The following is a 23665-nucleotide window of genomic DNA, read 5'->3' on the forward strand; positions in this document are numbered from 1 at the left end:
GGCCTTGTGTGTCTGTACCTGGGGCCTGAGGACAAGGGGCGGGGGGTCTGTCTGCTGAACAGTGTAGGAGCCTGTCCGGATGGCCCCGGAGTGTAGCAAGAAGTACAAGCCAGACCCTTGAGACCACAGGCATCTCAGATTTGAGGTTTCCTTGGATTTTGGAATATTCGTGTCTGATCACGAACTACCTTGGGGACGGGACTCAAGTCCGAACAAGGAATTGGTTCCTGTTGCAACTGTACCTTATGCATGTAGCCTGAAGGTAATTCGATATTTTTTAAATTTATTTTTTTTATTTTTAATTATGCATACACGGATGTGTGGGTGTGTGCACGTGAGGAGGGGCTTTGTCTAGAAGCTAGAATGACAGGGCGGGAGCCAGCCAGTGTTGGTCCTGGGAACTGAACTAGGGTCCTTTGGAAGAACGGTACCTCGCCTTAGTCACTGAGCTTCCTCTCCAGCCCCGTGATTTAAAAACACCATTTATTACATTTTTACCAGGTGAGGAGGGGCAGGCGTGTGCCACGGACAGCTTGCAGGAGATGCTTCTTAGATCATGGGGGTCCCAAGGACTGAACTCAGGTTGGGAGACATAGTTCCAGTGTCTTCATCTTGCTGGCTGGTGAATTGGGCTTTGTATTGTTTTATTTTATTTATTTATTTTTCTTATGTTTGGCGTTTCTTAGACAGAGTCTTGTGTAGTCCATGCCGGCCTTGAGCATGCTATATATCTATGGCTGGTTTTGAACTGTGTACTTGGGTGTGGGCGCCTCTCCGTGCCTCTGAAGGTGCATGCAGAGTCCAGAGGTACCTGTGGGGATGTCTTCCCAGATCCTTCTCTTCCTTATCAGTTTGGGACAGGGTCTCTCACTGAACTTGGAGCTGGCTGGGTTTTTTGGTTTGTTTTTTGTTTTGTTTTTGTTTTTGACAGTCCGCCTGGCCAGTGAGCCTCCTGGGATCTGCCTGTCTCTTCCTCTCAGCACTGGGAGTAGAGGTGTGTGCTGCTGCCGCACCTGGCTTTTCTGTGGATGCTGGGAAGCCACACTCGCGTGTTATGTTTGCACAGCCGGCACTCTCCTACTGAGCCTTCTCCCCAGGTCCCTGGTTTTGAACTCTTGGATCCTCCTAAGTGCTCTGAACACAGCAGGATGCCTTTATACCCAGAGGATCCACTGGTTAATTGGTAGATATTTCTGAGACAGAAATCTTATACAGCCCAAGCTGCCCTGCTTCTACCTCCTAAACGCTGGATTCTCAGCAAGCCCAGCCATGCCTAGCAAGTTTTTTTTAAATCTGTTTGCTTGTTTATTTAGAGCTAGAGTCTCATTATATAGCCATGGGTGGTCTAGAACTCACCCTGTAGACCCTGCTGGCTTCAAGCTTAGGCTGAGCCACAACCTTTACCTTCTGAATGCCAAGACTACAAGGACGCACTATTGTGAAGGTAATTTTGGATGATCTTTACCTAGGCCTCCATAAGGCTACAAGAGGTCAGGATAGATTCCTGTGGCATCTTATCAGCCAGCACTCAAGAGTTTTAGCTTCTAGAGCATTTTGGATATCACATTTTCAGATTAACGGGGCTCAAGCTATAAACAAGGCACCGGAGACAAGAGAATCTGTATTACCTCCTTTATGGAGGTAGGACCCGGCTCCCTCTGGTGGGTCAGGGAGAATCATTCCTGGCCTCTGACCTTTCGTGGCATTGGCGTGCCTTGGCTTGGGGGCCATGTGTGTTGGTCGATACTGTGACAAAATACCCAGAGAAACTGTTTAAGTGGAGGAAAGGTTTATTTTTTTGACTCATAGTTTCTAAGGACTCAAATTCCGAGGTCTGCTGATCCTTTTATTTGGATCTAAGGTGAGGCAGGGCCTTATGGTCCTGGGAGCAGGAGGTGTGGGGATCATGGGGATGGAGGAGGAGGAGGCTGCTGTCCGCTGGTCTTACGGCCTCCAGGAAACAGAGAGAGAGATGGAGAGGGAGAGGGCAAGGTGGGAGGAGAGAAGAGGGGTGGAGGGAGGGAGAGGGAAAGGAAAGAGACAAGATACATCCATCAAAACCCAGGCCCCAGTGACCCACTTCCCCCGGCTGAGCCCCACTTGCTCCTAGTCCTCTCCACTGTGACCCTTCCGTGGGTCAGCGATGGAGTACCCTCCGGATCTCACCACTCTTCAGTAGCATCATCAGCTAGGGACCAAGCTGTCAACAGACGAGCCTTTGGGGAGACACAGTATTGCTAAGTCACAACACCAACCGCGTTCGGTTCTTCAAGCTAACCCTCCCCTTCCCCCCACCTCCCCGCCCCCTTTTTTTAATCTGAGAAAGGGTCTCACAGTGTAGCCCTATGTGGCCTGGAACTCACTGTGTATGCTGGCCTTGAGATCACAGAACCACCACCACCACCACCACCAAACACACACAAACACACAAGCTCTGTGATGAAAAGCGTTGTGTTCAATCTACCTGTTCTGTGTCTGTCCTTGTAAGAATGTGGCACGAGGGGTGGTGGTGGTGGTGGTGGTGGTGGTGGCAGCGGCTTTAACCCCAGCACCCAGAAGGCTGAGGCAGGTGGGTGTGGTGGCGCACGCCTGTAATCCCAGAGGCAGAGGCAGGCGGATTTCTGAGTTCGAGGCCAGCCTGGTCTACAGAGTGAGTTCCAGGACAGCCAAGGCTACACAGAGAAACCCTATCTCAAACAAAACAAAAACAAAACAAAACAAAACAAAAAAACAAAAAACAAATGGGCTATTGAATACCCAGGAAGCCCAGGGTTCTATTCCCAGCAGCACATAAAACAGGGTGGAAGTCTACAATCCCAACACTCAAAGAGGAGGCTGGAGAATCTGGAATCCTAGGTCAAGGCTTGATAGGCGTTATAACAGCCTTGTAGCCTTTGGCTACATAGTGACCAGCCTGGGCTACTTGAACAGTCTCGAAAACTTTTTTTTTTATTTGCTTTGTTTTGTTTATTTGTTTTTGAAACAGAGTCTCTCTGTGTAACCCTGGCTATCCTGGAACTCATGTGTAGACCAGGCTGTCCTCGAACAGAGAGATCTGTCTGCTTCTTCCTCCTGGGTGTGGCTTACAAACTATATTAGAGTCCTCGAGACTTGTACTTGTGCTTATCCAGAACTTGGGAAAGAATGGAGGACTCTGAGATTGCCTCTCCCTCCCTCCTGCTGGCCAGTGTGGACAGAGCGGCGTGAGCCCCGGGGCCTCTGCCAAGGCTGTGCTTTCTTGGCATTGACCCTCTTGGCTTCGCGCCTCTTGGGTGTCTTCACTTCTGTGGCTCCGCCCCTGATCTCTGTGCATCAGCCCATCAGCCTTCCTCGTTCTTTTCCAGTTGGGATGTACTTGTATTTTCATTGTAGCATGTTTATTTATTTGGCGAGTGTGTGTGTGTGTGTGTGTGTGTGTGTGTGTTGACCTGCCCAGGCACACACATGCAGAAGCCCAGCAGAGACATCCTGTGTCTGCCTCTGTTGTTCTCACCGAGCCAGAAGCAGGTCATTTTGGCTGGCCTTGTTGGCCAGCGAGTGCACGCTCAGTCAATCTCAGCTTTTCAGATAGACACCGGGGATTTGAACCCAGCTCCTCACTTTTATGGAGTGGGTTGTTTTACCCACTGAGCCATCTCTCCAGGAGACAGTACAGAAGAGAGAGACGGCAGGTGAGCCCAGCTCCCGCAGGGCCTGCCTTGGTCACAAGGCTGTTGGATTTCTTTGATACCTTTTCATTGTATTATGTGTGTGCACATGCGCACACTGGTGCTCGCGGTGTCGCTGCACGTGTGTACGACTCGTGGAAGTCAGTTCTCTTTTTCCGCCACGTTGAGTCCTCGGGATTCCGCTCAGATTATCAGGCTGGGTGTCAGGCACCTATGCCAACAGGGAAGCCATCTTACCTGGCCTGGCCTTGTGTCTTGAGGTCCACTCTCACTGTGTAGTCAGAGGCACCTGTACCTCGCAATCCTCCTGCCTCAACCTCTCAAGTGCTAGGATTATAGGCATTAGCCACCACACTGGCCTTTCATGTCCCTTCTGGTGGCCTACTCTACTTGTTTTGGGGCTGGGGCTTCTCTTTACTGGTCTGATCCTCTCCCCTCCCCTCTCCTGACCTTCCCTCCCCTCCCCTGACCTCCTCTCCCCTCCCCTGGCCTTCCCTCCCCTCCTCTGCCTTCCCTTCCCATCCTTTCCTCTCCCATCCTCTGGGCGCTTAATTTGCTTATCATACTTTATATTTCCTGTTTTTCATCTAAGTTAAAAAAAAAAAGTCAGGTTTTTACTTTACCTGGCTTATGTATTGATTAAAAGTCAGTTTTTAAAATTAGTGTTGTGTGTGTGTTCATATACGTGCATGCGCCATGATTTGTACACGTACAGATCAGAGGTCAGTTTTAAGGACTTGGTTGTCTTCTACCATGCAAGTTCCCGTGGATCAAACTCGGCATTCTTGGTGGCCGGCGCCTTCACCCATCCTGCCTGCCCTGTTTCCCCTTCACATTTGTTCTCCTAACATATCTGGGCCTGAGGTGTCTCTTGACTCCTGTATACAGCAGGCCACTTCCCAAGGACCTCACCGGGACTGTCCTGGAGACAGGAGGGTCCTGTAAGCCGAGCTAGCTAGATTTAGGATGGCCCCACAGGCCAGCTCCCTTCTGTCTCCCAGGCCCTCTGGCTCGGAGTCCCCGGTTCTCTCCTAAGTAGATTAGGACCTTGGCCAGGAGGAGTCAGGACAGTCTGGAATGAACTGGAGGTCAAGAGTGCCAGCTACTGCTGCTTGCCTGGCCCTGATTTGATTTGGGCCTGGGCAGCTGGGGGGTTGGGACTGACCCAAGGGCTCAGAGGAGCTGGCAGCCATTGCTGTAGGGCTTGGCTGTACGGGAAGCCTCAGGCTCCTGGGCTCCTGGATGTCTTGGCTATGAGTGAGTACAGTTAGCCAGCTGACCCTCCCCAGCACCCCATCAGGGGTGACCTAGGGCCACAGAAGGACCAGGACAAAGTCACCAGCAGCCTCTGTTTTTTCCAGAGCATCCTCACCATGGTCCCTCTTCCATATCCCCAAGTGGTCTATCCTCGACGTCTCTTCACAACACAGAGTTTTCTTTCAGTTTTTTGAGACACTTTCACGGTGGAGCCCTGGCCGGCTTGGAACCTGTTATATAGACCACGTTGGCTCCAAACTCAGAGACAGGCACACCACTTGCCTCCCAAGTGCTAAGACTAAAAGTGTGTACCATTACATCCAGCTGTTTTTTATTTTCCTTGTTAATCTGTTTTGAGACAGGGTCTCCTATCCCGGCTGGCCTTACACTCACTGTGCAGCAGATGATGTCTTTGAATTCCTAGTCATTTTGCCTATTTCCCAAATGCTTGGAATCATAGGTGTGTACACCTGGCTTGGCTTATTTATTGATATATTAATTTATTTTTGTGATGCAGAGGATGGAATTTAGGACTTTGAACTTGTCAGGCAGGTGCTCTACCACTGAGCCACGCCCCCAGCCCCTCCCTGGGGGATTCTAGGCAGAGGCTCTACCACTGAGCCACGCCCCTAGCCCCTCCCTGGGGGATTCTAGGCAGGGGCTCTACCACTGAGCCACACCCCCAGCCCCTCCCTGGGGGATTCTAGGCAGGGGCTCTACCACTGAGCCACACCCCCAGCCCGTCATTAGAGGATTCTAGGCAGGGGCTCTACCACTGAGCCACACTCCAGAGTCTCTCTGGGAGATGGTAGGCTGCTGGTCTACCATTGAAACCATGCCTCTAGCTCCTCCCTGGGGGATTCTAGGCATGTGGTCTGTGGCTGGACCATATGCACAGCCCTCCTTTTAAATCGTTTGTTATTGGTAGAGATGGAATTTCACTAAATTTCTCAGGATAACTTGAATTTGCTCTGTAGCCCAGGCTGGCCTTGGCCATCTGAGTAGCTGAGATAATGAGGGCCAGTAGGTTCTGATAAAACCATTTTTTTTCCTACATTTTTACTTACTTATTTTGGTGTGTGTGTGTGTGTGTCTGCGCACATATGCCTGTGGAGGTTAGAAGACAACTTGCAGGGGTCAGTTCTCTCCTACCATGTAGGCCCTGGGGGATCAAACTCAGGTCCTTAGCCAAGTGCCTGTATCCTCTGAGCCATTTCACTGGCCATAAAACCAGTTTTTTCCAGTAGTCCAAGAGCAGATCTGAGCCTGTAGAGGAACTTTAATCCAGCAACTTGGTTATTCTGGCAAGGGATCACATTCGGAGACCTAGGTCTATATGATCTGACCGGAATGCAGACACGCCCTGGATTACAGTAAGGTCTGGCTGGAATACAGACACACCCTTAATATGCACCTTTAACCCCTAACAATGAAGGTAAGGTTAGTTTGTAGAACGAAGCAGCCATGTTTGAAAGTACCATCTCATTGAGGGGCAGACAAGTAACGACTCGGGGGGAAAGGTGACAGAATGAGTGAGAGACAGGACACGCCCCACTCTGGTACAGCCTGGGAAAGAGAAGCTACATAAGGCAGCAAGGTGGAGAAAGGCGTGCGTGTGGAAGTTTTGCTGGGAAGGGTGGCAGAGAACAAGCTAGACACAGGTGAAGACAGAACGGGTCAGACAATGAGGAGGCAGAAGATGAGGACATATTGCCAAAAGTACGAGGCCAACCGGGGGCGATTCAGGCAGGAGCTGAGACTGAATTGAATCAACTTGGAAAATTAGATTGTACGCAGCTTGGGAATAGGTTTCATCTCCTCCTTTCCTTTGAGGAAATACAACATTTACAGGGCCAAAAACGGGTCCAGAGATGCTCTCTGATCTGATGTAATGATCTGGTGTTTTTTTTTTTAAATATTTATTTATTTATTATATGTAAGTACACTGTAGCTGTCTTCAGACACCAGAAGAGGACATCAGATCTCTTTATGGATGGTTGTGAGCCACCATGTGGGTGCTGGGATTTGAACTCAGGATCTCTGGAGAGCAGTCGGTGCTCTTAACCACTGAGCCATCTCTCCACAGCCCGATCTGGTGTTTCTTGCTGAGGCGTTTTCTTATCCCCCTTATGATACCTTACGGCCCCTGCTGTTATCTTGAGTTTCCCAGGTCACAGCAGCCAGGTTTGGAGAGTGTCTGGGATTCTGTGCCTGGCCCGTTGTATACACACACACATCAGACAATGAGTTGGGCCCTGAGGGTCAGCCGTGGTGGACAGATGCAGTTTGGCCCTTGCAGTGTTTACTGTCTGGGAGTCAGTGGTAGTGACAGTAGACATCCTCAGCTTGGTGCCTTTTTAGGCTGTGGGCCTGAAGGCCTTGCCACCTGGCTGTTGGCTACCCCACCCAGCGAGTGTCTAGAATCCCTGTTGACAGGTGGCAGACAGGTGGCAAACAGGGTGTGGATCCACAGCTCTATGGCTGGGTGACACACCCATCCGGGGCCTCAGAGGGCCCTGGCGAACAAACCCAGAGAGTGTCCTGCCTTTGTTCCTTGCCTCCTTTTACTCAGGCTAGTGAGGGGCAGGCACTCTCTGGGGCAGCTAGTGGGACCCCCTCACCATCCCCTTTCTTAGGATAGCTCTGGAAGAACAGGTTCTAGCAGGCCACCAGCAATCAGCAACCCTGCCTTTGGATTTAGGCTTTAGATCTTCAAAAGAGGAACTGTGAGGAGCCTCAGTGAATCAGTCCAAAGTCCTCTCCTAGAGAATCCCTAGTTTGAGGAAGTAGCGTGTGGCTATCTGCACCTGCTCTAAGTCCATGGCCCCCGTCCAGGAAGCAGACGCAGGCTTCAGCAGTGGCCTTGATCTGGGAGCTCTTGACCAAGCCCAGAGGTGTGTGCAGAGCTGAGGGGGGGCAGGCAATGCCCAGCTAAGCCACGGGTGAGGCAGTCAGGTGCCTTTCCCACAGGATCAGTCATAGGGATGTGGACACAGGCTGGTAATCTCCATTCTTCCCCCCTCCCTCCCCAAGACAGGGTGTCTCTGTGTAGTCCTGGCTGTCCTGGAACTCACTTTGTAGACCAGGCTGGCCTCGAACTCAGAAATCCACCTGCCTCTGCCTCCCAGAGTGCTGGGATTACAGGCGTGCACCACAACCGCCGGCTGGTAATCTCCATTCTTGACAGGCAGAAAAAGGAAGATCTTGAGTTCAAGCAGCCGGAGCTAGAAAGTAAGGCCTTGTTCAAACCACGTGGGCAGTGGGCAGCCATGAGGGGTGTGAGCAGGAGAGGGCTGTGACTGGCAGTCAGAACCTGTCATGGTATTAGGCTCATGACAGACTAGTATTGGGTTATGGCTAGACAGCCATGGTATTGGGCTCAGTTTGGTGATGGATTGAATCCCTAGGTACTTTTCCTTGGAGCGTAACCCTCAGCTGTGTTGCTGGTGTGTGCCTTGTTGTGAAGTGACGTGACCGAATGTCTTCCCCAGGAAGTCACTGACAACAATAGATTGAAGAAAGAATTCTATTGGAGGCTAGCGTGGAGAATGGGTGAATAGTTATACCCAGAACATGGGTGTCTTGGTTACTGTTACAGTGCTGTGAGGAGAAATCATGGCCAAGACACCCTACAGGAAAACAAAATCCACTTAAGAGAGGGCTTGTTTGCAGTTTTAGGGGGTTAGTCCATGGTCATGATTGGTAGGAAGCAGACAGGCGTGGTACTGGGATAGTAGCTGAGAGCTTTATATCCATATCTGTGGGTAGAAGGCAGACAGAGACACACTGCCTGGCTTGGGCTTTCGAAGCATCAGAGCCTACCCTGAGTGACACACTTCCTGTAGTAAGCCACGCCCACTCTAATAAGACCACACCTCCTAATCCTTCTCAAACAGTTCTCCAACTGGGGCTAAAGCATTCAAACATGAGCCTGTGGGGGCTCTTCTTTTTCAAACCACCACAATGGGCAAGGGGTTACTTGTCATAATGGGGTGACATAATGGACCGAGAGGTTATGTCCGTCAAAATCTCTTATTGCTGGAGACTAGAGAGATACCTCAAGTGGTAAACTTCTTGCCTTGCAATCAAAGGTAGCCGAAACACCCATCTCATCATGGTTAATGTCACTTATAAAAAGTTGCATCTCTGGAACTCTGCCCCATATTCCTACCCCATTCTCTTACACACAATTGCTCCACATTTATAATCTTTGGGAGGGGCCTTGTGAATCTTACAATTCTCTGAGCTTCCAGAGCTTTGGAAGCTTCTGAGTTTCCTGGGTCTTGAAAGCTTCCTGAGCCTTATGAGTTTCGTGAGCTTCCTGAGTTGCATAAGTTGCCACCTCCTTGAGTCTCAGGAACCCTCTTCTAAGAGGGAATGTTTAGATTCTCTGAGAATGGTTCATTCAAATAGGAGCAAATAATTATACTTTATTCATTTAGATACCTGTAGGTTTCTACAGTAGCTGCTGTCTCCTGGTCTGTGGAAGTTCACATCTCTGCCGTAGCTTTGAGGCCCTTGAATAGTGGGCAGAAAGGCCAGCTGGCACTCTGACCCTCTTGTGAAGTCCAGATGACCCTGGGAGCCAGGTCTGTCTGCCTACCCAATTATACCATGTGTCTACTACCCACAGTGTCCTCTCTGTTCTCTCTAGGTGACCATGGCCTTGCTGGGGAAGCACTGTGACATCCCCACCAACGGCTGTGGGTCTGAGCGCTGGAACTCCACCTTCACCCGCAAGGACGAGCTCATTAATAGTCTGGTGTCCGCCCTAGACTCCATGGTGAGTGTCTGGCCTGGTGGGAAGAGGGCCCAAAGGCAAGGTGGGAGAACTGAGAGGTTATGTCCATCAAAATCTCTTATTGCTGGAGACTAGAGAGATAGCACAAGTGGTAAACTTCTTGCCTTGCAATCATGAGGACCTGAGTTCAATCCTCCAGAGCCCAGATAAAAAGTCATGCCTGGTGGCCCACACCAGGCATGTCGAGCAAGTTCGAGCTGGTAGATGACCTTGCCTTAAACATAAATAAATTGAGGAGCAATAGCTGAGGTTATCCTCTGGCTTCTACACATGCACACTTATATATAGTTACCAGGATATGCATGTATGCATACATACATACATGCATATATACATGCATGCATGTATACACATATACATACATACACATATGCATACACACATGCATGCACACATACATACATATATGCATGCATGCATACATACATACACACATGCATACATACACACATACATGCATGCATGCATACATACATACATACATACATATGCCTGGAATCATAGTTGGGAGGGTGCAATAGGAAAATTTTGAGTTCAAGACCAGCCTGGACTACAAAGTAGATCTGCCTGTGTTCATTAGCATTTTAGGGAGGTCACCCAGCGTGATCAAGTACGTGATCAAGAGTTCCTGGTCTCCTAAGCATAGAGAGCCTCCTTTCTAGATAGTTCTGAGCCCCGTGTATCCTGAGTGTGACTGTCATGGGCCCTGATGGACCGAGCCACCAGCAATGATTCGCATTCTCAGCATTTTGTCTTGGGTCCGTCTCTCACACCTTAGGCCGTCCTGAAACTCATGGCGTCCTCCCTAGATATTCCTGTTTGCTTTTGGCAAGTTCTGTGCTGTGTGACCCTAGGACAAGCTCTTCTTAAAATGCTCATTGGCATGAAGACCAGCTTTTGTTTTATGTTATTTTATTTTATTGTTTTGGTTTTTTGAGACAGGGTTTCTCTGTGTCGCCCTGTCTGACTCTGTAGACCAGTCTCAAACTCAAGGGTCTAGACCCTCTACCACCCAGGAGCTGGGATTAAAGGCATGTCATACCATGCATGCCTCAAGACCAGCATTCATTCATTCATTCATTCATTCACTTATTTATATTTTATGTGCACTAGTGTTTTGCCTGCATATATGTCTGTGAGGGTGTTGAATCACCTGAAGCTGGTATTTCAGACAGATGTGAGCACTCAGACAGATGTGGGTACTCAGAATTTAACCTGGATCTAACCATTCATTGCTCTATGTCACCAGCCCAAGAGCAGCATTTATTAAGTGCCAACTGTGTGCTACTGGGTTTACAGACAGGATTTTGCTTTTGGGGGGTTTTATATACTGTAGTTCTGGTTCTAACCAGGTAAGCCAGTTTGGTTAGCCACCGAAAATTTTGTGTGTGTGGGGGGGGGGGGGGGCGGGGATCAGGGGGGAGTTGTGTGCACACATGTACAAGCCACAACTCCACCTTGGGTTTCATTCTTCGGGTGCCATTCCCCTTGTACTCTATAGTTCAGACTGATCTGGAACTCACTGTATAGCCCAGGCCGACCACAAACTCATGGCAGTCCTCCTGCCTCAGAATCCCTGAATGCTGGTATTACAGATGTGAGCCAGCTAAGCCTACAGCACCTAGGACTTACGGGGTGTATATCTCCAAGTACTGAGCAGACCCACCCCTGCTTAGCTTCAGAGGTAGGATAAGGCCAGGTGCACTCCGGGTGGGATGGCTGTAGATCACCTTGTCTTAGTTTTGAGACAGGATCTCACACTGGTTCGAACTCATTAAATAGACGAGATTGGCTGGCCAGAAAGCCTCATGGATTCTCTTGTGTCAGCCTCCCTAGTGCTGGGATTGCAAGTGGGTGCCACCGTGTGTGTGTGTGTGTGTGTGTGTGTGTGTGTGTGTGAGAGAGAGAGAGACAGAGAGAGAGAGAGAGAGAGACAGAGAGAGACAGAGACATGTGATTGCACCTGTGTGTGTGTGACATGTGATTGTACCTGTGTGTGTATTACATGTGTTTGTGTGTGTGTGTGTGTGTGTGACATGTGATTGCACCTGTGTGTGTGTGACATGTGATTGTACCTGTGTGTATTACATGTGTTTGTGTGTGTGTGTGACATGTGATTGTACCTGTGTGTGTATTACATGTGTTTGTGTGTGTGTATGTATGTGTGACATGTGATTGCACCTGTGTGTGTGACATGTGATTGTACCTGTGTGTGTGTATTACATGTGTTTGTGTGTGTGACATGATTGTACCTGTGTGTGTGTATTACATGTGTTTGTGTGTGTGTGTGTGTGTATGTTACATGTGTTTGCATCTTTGGCAACACACAGCAAGAATAATCTAGAAAGGATTGTATGCTTGGAAGGCCAGTGACGACTTGACCATGCTGTGTGTGGAGGCCAGCGTCTTCCTCCATTGCTGTCTGCTGTCCTGAGGGGGATGTTGCCCTAGAACCTAGCCCTTGCCAACTGGACTAGCCTCTAGCCAGCTTGCTCCCAGGATCTCCTGCCTACACCTGTCAACTGGTGGGACACACCCAGCATTTAGAGAGGCATTTAGAGATCCAAACCCCTGGTCATTACACTCTGCTGCAAAAGCTTTGCCCGCTAACAGCCCCCCAACCTCACTCCCAGCGTTTTCATGTAAGTGCTGGGGATCGAACTGCAGTCTTTGTGCATGGAAGGCAAGCAACTTATCTACTGCGCCATCTTTTTTTTGTTTTGTTTTTGGTTTTATTTTTGTTTTGTTTTGTTTTTCGAGACAGGGTTTCTCTGTATAGCCCTGACTGTCCTGGAACTCACTCTGTAGACCAGGCTGGCCTTGAACTCAGAAATCCACCTGCCTCTGCCTCCCAAGTGCTAGTATTAAAGGCGTGCGCCACCACCACCCGGCTCTACTGCACCATCTTGACAGCCCTTCTTCTAGAGATTTCTTTTTCCTGTAATCAGGATATTGAAATTCTACTGCCACAGTCTTGGATTTGGTTTGAGACAGGGTTTCTCTGATAGCCCTGGCTGCCTTGGAACTCACTCTATAGACCAGGCTGGCCTCGAACTCAGAAATCCTCCTGCCTCTGCCTCCCAGAAATGCTGGGGTTACAGGCGTGCGCCGCCACCACCCGGCCTACTGCCACAGTTTTGAGAAGCAGGCTGCAGGGTACATTTCTACAGTTTATGGAAGACGGTCACTACCCTGTGTCCCAGTGCCAAGTGACCAGATTGGTCTAGAAGGTGCATCTCATCAACAGCCTTGTCTCTGTAGCTAGGGCTGGCCTCCAATGCCTAATCCTGTCTCAGCTTCCCAGGCGCTGGATTACAGGCACACACTGCTATGCTGGGTCCCAGGCTGGTCTGGATTTAGCTCACATACCCACCCCTCCCCCACAGTGCTCGGCGCTCTCCAAGCTGAACACGGAGGTGGCCTGCGTGGCGGTACACAATGAGAGCGTCTTCGTCATGGGCACCGAGAAGGGAAGGGCGTTCTTGAACACCCGGAAGGAGCTCCAGTCAGACTTCCTCAGGTTCTGCCGTGAGTACCCTATGCCTTCCATGGCCGGGACCCTGCTCTTTCTAAAGGACAAGGGTTCTGACCCATCCCTTGTTTCCCCTGCTTTGTCCAGCTTAAAGACACAAGGTTGTTCCAAATGGAACCTGCAGAAACTGCCCAGCAACTCCTGTCACTGAGCCTCATAACTACCCACAGCTACGTGCCCATTTTTAGAGGGGAACACTGAGACCCAGTGCAGTCACCCAATTCTACAATTCCACTGTAGTTTTCAATGGTGCTCAGGATCGAACCTGGATCCTTATGCCGACCAAGCAAGTACAATGGTACTGAGCTTAACCACACCCTCAGCCACTGGTCTACTTGTTTTTGATGATTGTTCTCTTTTTGTCTGTTTCGTTTTGACTTTATATTCTGTGTATATAGGCAGTTGCGCGCTATGGCAGGAATACAGACATCAGGAGATTTGCTACAGTCAGTTTCCTTTTCCACCACTAGGAATCGAACTCAGATCTTTAGGCTTGGCAGCAAGCTTCTTTACCTGCTGAGCCATCTCGCTGACCCCTTGCTGTTTTAAGTCAGGGTCCTCCTGTAGCCCAGGCTGGCTTTGAACTCCTGGTCTTCTTGGTTCCAATTTCCCAGGAGAGGAAAGCACTCACCACCAGTTCTGCTGTACAGGATGCGGGGGTGGAACTCAGGATTTCACGCCTGCTTGTCAACCATTTTGCTAAGTGAGCCACATTCCAAGCCCCAGTTGATACTTTTTGACTGAGTATAATTAGGGACCAGCCACAGTTGTTCAGTTATTTAGCCACGTGTGAGTGTATTGCACGTGTAAGCTCACACCAGCCTTGTGCGGTGACGTATTGTTGATCATTTTGGCCAGGAAGTGCTCAGTATACATGGGCTGTAGGTAAGAAGGCTCTGAGGCAGGATGGCCCCAGACGTAGTGTCTGCCTAGAATCGCCCAGTGTGGTGGCCCAGAAGTAGAGTGCTGTACTTAGCACTCCCAAGGCCCTAGGTCCCATCCCCAAAACTGAGCAGCACTCCATGCTGGGCTCTTGGCCTGAAACCTCTTTACCTCTCCCAGAGGGTCAGGAAAATGTCACCCATGGTATGCAAAGTGAGAAACTGAGTCACGGTGGGCCTATTATCCTAACCCAGAGGCTCAGCTCAAGATTGAAGATATGTGTATATTAGTCAGGAACAGAATTTATAGGGGAAAAAATTATTACATATGTATAGGTAATAATTTTTTTTAGGTTTTTTAGAGTGGCTGACAGGTTGAGAGCCAGCTAGTCCAACAATGGTTGTCCACCAACAGAAGGTCCAAGAATCCAGTAGTTGCTCATTTCCTGAGGCTGGAGGTCTTCAGTACACACTAGAATCTGGAAGAAGTAGGCTCTAATACCGGTGAAGGAGTGGGCGTGCTAGCAAGCCTTGAAGTGAGCAGGCGAAGAGTCAGCGAGATTTCTTCTTCTGTGTCCTTTATACTGGCTGCCAGCTGAAGGTGTGGCACAGATTAAAGGGTGGTGGTGGCTCTGCCCACCTCAAAAGATCTGGATTAAAGGTTGATCTTTCCACCTCAAAGATTAGAAGCTTTGAGTCTTCCAACTTCAAATGATTTAATTAAGAAAAAGTCCCTCAGGCTGGAGAGAGGATGGTTCAGCGGTTAAGAGCACTGACTGCTCTTCCAGAGATCCTGAGTTCAATTCCCAGCAACCACAGGGTGGCTCACAAACGTGTGTAATGGGATCTGATGCCCTCTTCTGGTGTGTCTGAGGACAGCCATAGTATGCTCACAAATAAAAATAAACACATCGGAAAGGAAGGAAGGAAAGAAACAAAGAAACAAGCAAACAAAGAACTTCTTCACTTACTTGTCCTTTGGGTTTTAGTTAATTCCAGATTTACTCAGTTTGACAACTGTCTTAGGGTTTCTGTTGCTGTGTGAAGACACACCATGACCAAGGCAATTCTTATACAAGAAAACATTTAATTGGGGCTAGCTCACAGGTTCGGAGGTTCATTATCACGGCAGGCAGACACGGTGCTGGAGAAGGAGCTGAGACTTCTACATCTGGATCCTCAGGCAGCCGGAAAAGAAAGTCTGGGCTTGACATGGGCTTCTGAAACTTCAAAGTCCACCCCCCCCCACTTCCTCCCACACCTCCTAATCATTTCAAATAGCGCCACTCTCTAGTGACCTAGCATTCAAATATAAGAGCCTGTGGTGGATCAGTCTTATTCAAATCGCTGTAACAAACCGGAGTAGCCACCCCACCCCCACAGTGTGCAGGTTCAAGGTCAGGACTCCAGTTCTCAGATCCTTCCTTACTTCTTCAAAGTCGAGATAGATCTGGGGGTGGGGTGGGGTGGGGGGATGCCAGGGGTCCCCGTGGACACCCAGACACTAGCCATGGATGGTTTGCTTGGTGGCCACCCCAGACTAATCCAGCACTGCATGTCCAGTTAGCAGATCTATAGGTGGATCATATAGATACTTCCCAGACTGTAGCCTCTACGGCTGGGCTCGGGTACTGGGTGTGGCAGGGTCTTCCAGCCTCCCACCCCAAGCCTCCCTAGGGACAGTGTATCTTGTTTTCCACAGCCAGAAAGTCACTATTTCGAGCATTCAGAATTGAGATCTTTTATTTCAAGCTTGGAAGGTTTCTAAGGAGAGCTAGCTCCAAGCCGGAAGGGGCCACGAGGCCCCTTTACCCCTGTTCTCCCCTCGTTCATCCTTAACGTAACTTGACGACGTAGCTTCAAGTATGTCTTTAATCCCAGGACTTGGGAAGTGGAGGCAGGTAGATCTCTGTGAATGCAAGGCCAGCCCCACAGGCTACATAGAGAGATCCTGTCTCCAAAAAACAAACAAACAAACAAACAAACAAACAAAAAAACCCACCAATATTTCATAAAGATATGCTAACATCTCCCCCAGTGGGGAGGGGGAACCCTGGGAAGCTGGGGGCTGTGGGTTAATTTGGCTAGCGATTCCTGTTTGCAGTCTTACTGTTTCAGAAGCTCAGGCAACTGGTCACGTCACACATCACATGTCCAGAGCAGGGAGACTTTTTGCCCTCATCTCTGCTCCCTCTGTTTCATACAGCTTGGAATCCCATTTCCTAGAAAATGGTGCTGCTCAGCTGGGCAGGTTAGCCATCAAGACAATTCTCCACTAATATGCCTGTGCCCATAGGCCCATGGATATTGATCCGTGGTTTTCAACCTTCCTAAAGCTGAGACCCTTTAATATAGTTCCACATGCTGTGGTGACCCCCCCCCCCTCAACCATACAATTACTTTGCTGCCCCATAATTGTCATTTTGCTGTTGTTGTGAATTGTAAATATTTGTTTTCTGATGGTCTTAGAGCAACTCCTGTGAACTCATTCACCCATCCTCAAAGGGAGGGAAGGGTGGAGACCCTCCGGTTGAGAAACGCTGGTCTCGCTAATTCACCGGAGACTTGACCTTTTGAGATTGTGGCGAGTTGACAGTTAAAGCTAACTATTTAAAGTGCTCGGATGTGCCCCTACTTGACACCAACCTATGGCCCGTGTGCTCTTGTCGCACAGGGGGACCCCTATGGAACGACCCAGAAGCAGGACACCCTAAAAAGGTGCAGCGCTGTGAAGGTGGTGGCCGGAGCATCCCGCGGTCCTCTCTGGAGCAGTGCTCGGATGTGTACCTGCTGCAGAAGATGGTAGAGGAAGTGTTTGATGTTCTTTATAGTAAGATCCTTCCTCATTCCATTCCGGAAACGGGTGGGTGGGAGACCAACCTACCCACACCTGCCTTGTGTACTTCAGTCCCATCCCGCTCTGACCACGCTCAGCCACGCAAACCTTACCCACCTCATCCGCCACACTCCTCTCTGCTTAGCTCCACCCATCCCACCTCAACCAAACGCCTTGTTTAGCCCCACCCACCTCAGCCTAATCACACTCTACTCTATTTAGCCCCACCTACTTCAGCTATTTGGCCCCACCCACCTCAGCCCCGCCCTCATTCTACCCAGCTCAATCCAATTCGACTCCATCCTGCCTATCCCTGCCCACTGGGGTCAGATCCAGTCCTTCCTCGCCCAGTCCCACCATATCCAGGTCTGCCCAGTTTTGTCCTGTGATCCGCGTCCTAGGTCCTAACCACACCCACCGTAACCCAGCCTTATCCAGCCATACTTCCATGCTAGTCCCACCTGCTCTGCCGGTCTCCGTCCCGCCCTAACCGATTTAACTCCTCCTACCCCAGCTCTGCCCTGCCCACTTCTGCTCCGAGCTGTTCATCCCTTTCAGCCTGGGTGAAATCCCTGCCAAATCCAATTTAGCCACACCTATCTCCAGCCAAATCAGCCTATTCCTGTCTGGCCATGCCCTACCTAACTCAACCCTGCAGCCTCGCCCACCTCAGCCTAGCTCTGCCCAGCACTACCACGGCAGCATTAGCACAGCTCTATCCATACCCAGCGAAGCCCCACCCACCTGCCCAGTTGTGTGCAGCTGTGCCTCACCCAGCCACACCCCACAGTGCTTAGCCCCACTTACCCACCCCTCCCACCCCCCTACTCTCGCTCTCCACCCTCCTCAGCTGTGTCCTACCCACCTTAGCCCAACCCGCCCTAGCTCAGCCATATTTCTAATCCAGCTCTTGCTCTGTCCCTCCTAACCCAGCCTGTTCTATCTAGCCCTGCCTAGCCTCGCTCTACCCACTTTAGCCCTACCGTACCCTGGGCAGTCCTGTCTACTCCGATCCACTGTCCTTCAGCTGTGCCCTGACGCACTCAGCCTACCCAAACCCAGCTTCCCCCTGCCCAGCAGTGCCCCACCCAGCCCTGCACACTTCCGCCCAACTCCTGCACTGTGGGTACCCCCACCCCCTGAGCCAAACCAGAACCCCCAAGACATGGCTTTCCCTACTCTCTAGCCCTTTTCCAGCCCCAGCTCCCTGGCATGAGTGTCCCTTTCCAGTCACCTGTCTTGGTCAGCCACGTCTTACCATCTCCCCACCCATATCCTGCCTCCTGATTATTCTGGAACCATAGCTATGTTTCCAAAAGATGAACCTGAGGTTGAGCTTCCTATCACCTATGAAGTTCGCTCCACCAGCCCGGCACTTGGCCCTTCCTTGTCCCTGGCTCCAGCCCTCAGATGTACACAGTGGGGCTCTGTCTACAGCCTTGTGTCGTTCATTCTATAGTGTGTGTGTGTGTCTTCAGAAAGGAGGGACCCAGAGCCCCTCTCCCAAGGGGAGTCACCTCGCATTGCCTGGCTCCAGATGTGCCTAGCCAAGCCCAGCCAGTACTGAGCCTCACTGTTCACTCTCTGACAGGTGAGGCTATGGGCAGGGCCACCGTGGTACCTTTGCCCTATGAGAGGCTGCTCAGGGAGCCGGGGCTACTGGCGGTGCAGGGGCTGCCCGAGGGCCTGGCCTTCCGGAGGCCAGCAGAGTATGACCCCAAGGCACTCATGGCCATTTTGGAGCACAGTCACCGAATTCGGTTTAAGCTCAGAAGGTGAGTAAGCCTGTCCTGGTTTCATTTCTTTTTGCTGTGTTAAAAATACCTTGACAAAAGCCCATGAAGGGAGAAAAGGTTTGTTTGGCTTGCAATCCTAGGTTACCATCCATCACTGTAGGGAGGACACGTCAACAGGAATTTGAAACAGCGGCTCACATTACGTCCACAGTCGAGAGCCAACAGCGATGAATTCAGGCATGCGTGCCAGTCCTCAGCTTGCTTTCTCTATTCTTAGACAATTCAGAATCCTCTGCCTAGGGAATAATGCCACCCACAGTGGGCTGGGCCTCCCTGTTTTAGTGTACCCAAGACAGTCTTCCTACAGACATAACCACCGGCTAACCTAATCTAAATCTCTTTGAGACTCTCTTCCCATGTGATTTTAGATAATGTCAAGTTGAGGGTTAAAATGGTGTGGTGTGGTGGTGTGAGGCAGGCGGATCTCTGAGTTTGAGGTTAACCTGGCAGATTCCAGGCCAGCAAGGGCCACATAGTGAGACTGTCTCTCAAAAACAGACAAACAAAGCCATAGCCAGCCAGAGAGCGGAAGGCTGTAGACACCCTGAGGGGATCCTTTTGGGAAAACCTTGGGTCTAACGGAGGCAGCTAGGGTACAGCCCAGCCGTGATCTGAGTCAGGGGCTGACTAACATTTTCCCAAGGGATCAATGTGTTAGTGTCCAGAAAAGAATTCTGGCTTAGGGGCGAGTCACATATAGGGTTTATAGGGTCAGGGACACATGATGACGATGTGTAGAGTTGATATTGTCACACAGGATTGCATGTCTATAATCCCATCACTTTGGGGAAGTAGAGGTAAGAGGATCCGGAGCTCGAGGTCATCTGCAATTGCATAGTTAGGGCTTCATTGCTGGGAAGAGATACCATGACCAAGGCAACTCTTACAAAGGACACCATTTAATTGGGTCAGAGGTTCAGTCCATTATCATCCTGCCAAGAAACATGGCAACATCCAGGCAGTCATGGTGCTCCAGAAGGAAAGGAGCGTTCTACATCTTGATTCAAAGGCATTGAGAAGGAGACTCTTCCGCACTGGGCAGAGCATGAACACTAGAACACCTCAGAGTCCACCTACATAAGGACACACTTCCTCCAAAAAGGCCATACCTTCTTCTAGTGTCATTCCCCATGCACCACCATATCCCACTCCCTGACCCTACAGACTTGTTCAAACACACAAGTCCATGGGGGTGAAAGCAAGTCACAGCATAATATAAAATACATTCAGTTCAACTTCAAAAGTCCCCATAGTCTATCACAATCTCAACAATGTTTAGAAGTTCAAAGTCTCTTCTGAGATTCATGCAATCCCCTATAAAATCCTCTGTAATCCTCTATAAAATCCAAATCAAAAAAGCAGATCACATGCTTCCAACATCACAAGATGTACTTTATCATTCCAAAATGTCACAGAGAGGAAATGATGGACCACAGCAAGTCAGGAAATTAGCTGGGCAAACTCCAAGCTCTGCGTCTCCACGTCTGATGTCAAAGCGCTCTTCAGATCTCCAACCCCTTTCATCTTCGTTAATTGCAACAAACTCCTCTCGCTTAAGCAGCCTCCATTGCCCAGTAGTGGCCTTGCTCAGCAAGTAGCCCACGGCTCTGGTGTCTCTAACATCTTGAGGTATCCGAGGCAACTTCAACTTTACAGCTTCTTGATCCAGTGTCTGGGCTGCACACACAATCTTCTGGGCTCCTCCAAAGGGCTGGTGTCGCTTCTCCAGCTCTGCCCTCTGCAGCGCTGTGGGCTTTGGTTGACTCCACTCCCATTATTGTTGCTGTTCTTGGTGGTCATCCTATGGTACTGGGATTCCCAATGGGTGTGTGTGTGTGTAGGGTCTTCCATTGCAAATAGGCTTCACCAATGGCCTCTCATGAGTTTTTTTCTTGGTGCCAAGTCTCAGCTAGTTTGCATGACCCCTTCAGTTCTGGGCAGTCACTTGCAACTGAAGCTGCACCTTCACCAGGGGCCTTTCCACAGTGCCAAGCCTCAGCTGCTCTCCATAACCCCTTCGTGCCTTCCAAACCAGTACCATCTGGGTGATTCTTTCCTATTATCAAGTACAGCTGCAGCACGAGGTACTACCTTAGCTATCTCTGGAACTCAACTTGTTTGTCCTCTCAGAAAACAATTTCCAAAAGATTTCACCTCAGTGATGCTGGTTTCTTCTTAATCATCACCAATTTTTTAACTCCAGCTAACCAGCATCAGTTGTCCCAGTGGACCCTTCCATTCTGGACTCTAAAGCCAGAGCCACCTGGCCAAAGGTGATGAGTTCTGCTGCTTGCTGGGGCTGGAACATGCCCCCACCACCACGCCCCCTTTGTTCTATCACATTATCACCAGGTTTCTGTTTTCTAACTCCTTCACTGCCTAACCTTGGCTCTCCAGGCACCTGCTCTTAGGCTGACCTTGAACTCATAGATCTGCATGCCCCTGTCTCAGTGCTGGGATTAAAGGCATGTACACTGGACTTAAACTTTTCTTTACCTTTTCACAAGATCTTTATAAGTTCTGGATTATAGTTCATTCCATATATAGTCACATTGACACCTGAGAATAACCATCACAACCCATCCTTTGTCATTTTGACACATAATGGTATCTCCAAATGAAAACAATAGCCAGGTCACAATAACACCTAATGTGATATAACTATACTTTGCTATAACTATTCAACTGCAAAGGCATAAATCAGCTTAGCTGGGTGGGATCTTGCCCTGAAGTTACCAGTCCCTTAATTCCATTTAATATTGAACACAGGATTTAGCTACATTTTTGGTGCCCCTTTAATCTTTAAGCCATACATTTTGTATTTTTCCTTTCTAACCTTGCTATCTTTCATGAAAAAAAATGTTCCTTGTAAGAGTGAACCAGGTGACAAAGTGTAAACTAGGCATTTTAGAGATTTCCTTTGTCGGGGCAATTAATCTGAATCTCTTCACCTTAGCCTCAGGTAGACTGTTCAAAGACAAAAAGCAGCTACATTCTTTGTCAAATTATCCCAAGAAAAGTCTCTAGGCCATACACTAAAATTCTCCTCTTCTGAAACCTCTTGAGCCAGGCCCACACTGTTCAAATCACCCTCAGCTTCACTGTCTTCCATGCTGCTACTAGGATGGCCCATTAAGCCCCACTTAAAATATTCACTGCTTTCCTAATCCCCATTCCTCTGAACACAAACATGGTCAGACCTATCATAGCAATACCACAGTCCCTGGTACCAGTTTCTGTCTTAGGGATTTCATTGCTATGGAGAAACACCATGACCAAGGCAACTCTTACAAAGGACATTTAACTGGGGCTGGCTTACAGTTTCAGAGGTTCAGTCCAGCATCATCATGGTGGGAAGCATGGCAGCATCCAGGTAGACTTGGTGCTGGAGAAGGAGCTGAGAGTTCTAACATCCCCGATCCAGAGTCAGCCAATAGGAAATCTTTTCCGTACTGGGTGGAACTTGTGCTCTTAGACAACTCAAAGCCTCTCTACACAGTGACACACTTCCTCCAACAAGGCCACACCTTCTTGTAGTGCCACTTCCCATGGGCCAAACATATTCAGATTGCCGTAGTGAGTTTGAGGGTACCTTGCTTAAATGAGAGCCTGTCTCGAAAACATGAATGAATTGTAAATGTTTTGAGTTGAGAGATCCAGATGGCCTGGATGTGAGCCTGGGCCATGATGAGATTCCTAAGAGGCTGATCGAAGGTGAGGTCGAGGCTGGGCCCAGGTGGATACCACAGAACCAGCATAGCCATGGAGTTCATCTTCCCAGCAGTGCAAGAGCAGGAAGGACAGATGGGATGGGAAAGAGCCCGATGGGATGGGATTGGTAGCTTGGAGCACTGAGGCGGGCTTGGTGCAGGCCTGGGTCTTCCAGTGGTTGACCCTTGGTACCAGGTGCATTGTACCCACAAGGTGGGGAGCCTGGCTTCCATCCCACCCCATCGGAATACCTGTAGTAGCCCAGGTCTGTTATATCCTATACAGTGTTACTTTGTCTGTGGTGGGAGGCATTTACAGGGAAGAGTAGATATTTAACAAAGTCCCCATCTCTCCTCTCTCACCCAGGCCTCCTGATGACAGTGGGCAGGACACAAAGGCGCTGGTGGAGATGAATGGTATCTCTCTGCTACCCAAGGGGTCCCGAGACTGTGGTCTGCATGGCCAGGCCTCCAAGGTCGCTCCCCAAGACCTGACCCCCACCGCCACGCCATCCTCCATGGCTAACTTCCTGTACAGCACTTCGATGCCCAACCACACCATCCGGGAACTCAAGCAGGAGGTGCCAACCTGCCCGTTGACCCCCAGCGACCTGGGCTTGGGCTGGCCCGTGCCTGAGCCCCATGTCCCCAGCACCCAAGATTTCTCTGATTGCTGTGGTAATGCTGTAGTGGGGAGCTACATGTCTCTCTGGGTGGTTACCTCTCAGGAGGAGGTATTTCTGGGCAAGGGTGGGGTTTGGCCAGTTGCATTCTGTGGGGACCCAGTTAAACTTCGGCCTCCACAGATCTTGCATGGGATCAAGAGGCATCTAGAGAGGCTCCCATGAGGAGACTGTAAATAATCTAATCAGGGATGATAAGATAGTTCAGCAGGCAGAAGAACTCGCCAACCAGTTTGACGATCTGAGTTCAATCTCTTGGGGCCCACGTGGTGGAAGAAGGAAATCCCACAAGTTATCCTCCGACCTCCACACATGCACCAGGTGTGCACGCCTATGGGTGCACGGAACAGCTGGGGTATGAAGAAGATGTGGGCTCTATCCCGACTGTGTCCGACAGGACAAACCTCTCACAGGGCCTCAGTTTCTTCATTTGTAAAATGGGGATGCTTATATGAGCCCGAGTATCCCTTATCGAAGATCCTCGGGATCAAGATTCCTCAA

General features: G+C 49.8%; 1 protein-coding gene across 15 annotated transcripts in view; it reads left to right on the forward strand.

Annotated features, from left to right (window-relative positions):
- Gtf2ird1 (GTF2I repeat domain containing 1) overlaps positions 1-23665 on the forward strand; it is a 101802-nt gene that overhangs the window by 29466 nt on the left and 48671 nt on the right. For all 15 annotated transcript variants that reach the window (XM_052168237.1, XM_052168239.1, XM_052168240.1 and 12 more), the window contains exons 2-6: positions 9580-9708; positions 13113-13254; positions 16814-16969; positions 18567-18750; positions 22849-23159. In XM_052168237.1, the coding sequence (XP_052024197.1) occupies positions 9586-9708; positions 13113-13254; positions 16814-16969; positions 18567-18750; positions 22849-23159 (916 nt within the window). In that variant the 5' untranslated portion in view covers positions 9580-9585. The remainder of the gene's footprint in view (positions 1-9579; positions 9709-13112; positions 13255-16813; positions 16970-18566; positions 18751-22848; positions 23160-23665) is intronic.

This window comes from Apodemus sylvaticus, chromosome 22, assembly GCF_947179515.1.
Source record: "Apodemus sylvaticus chromosome 22, mApoSyl1.1, whole genome shotgun sequence".
NCBI classification, from domain to species: domain Eukaryota; kingdom Metazoa; phylum Chordata; class Mammalia; order Rodentia; family Muridae; genus Apodemus; species Apodemus sylvaticus.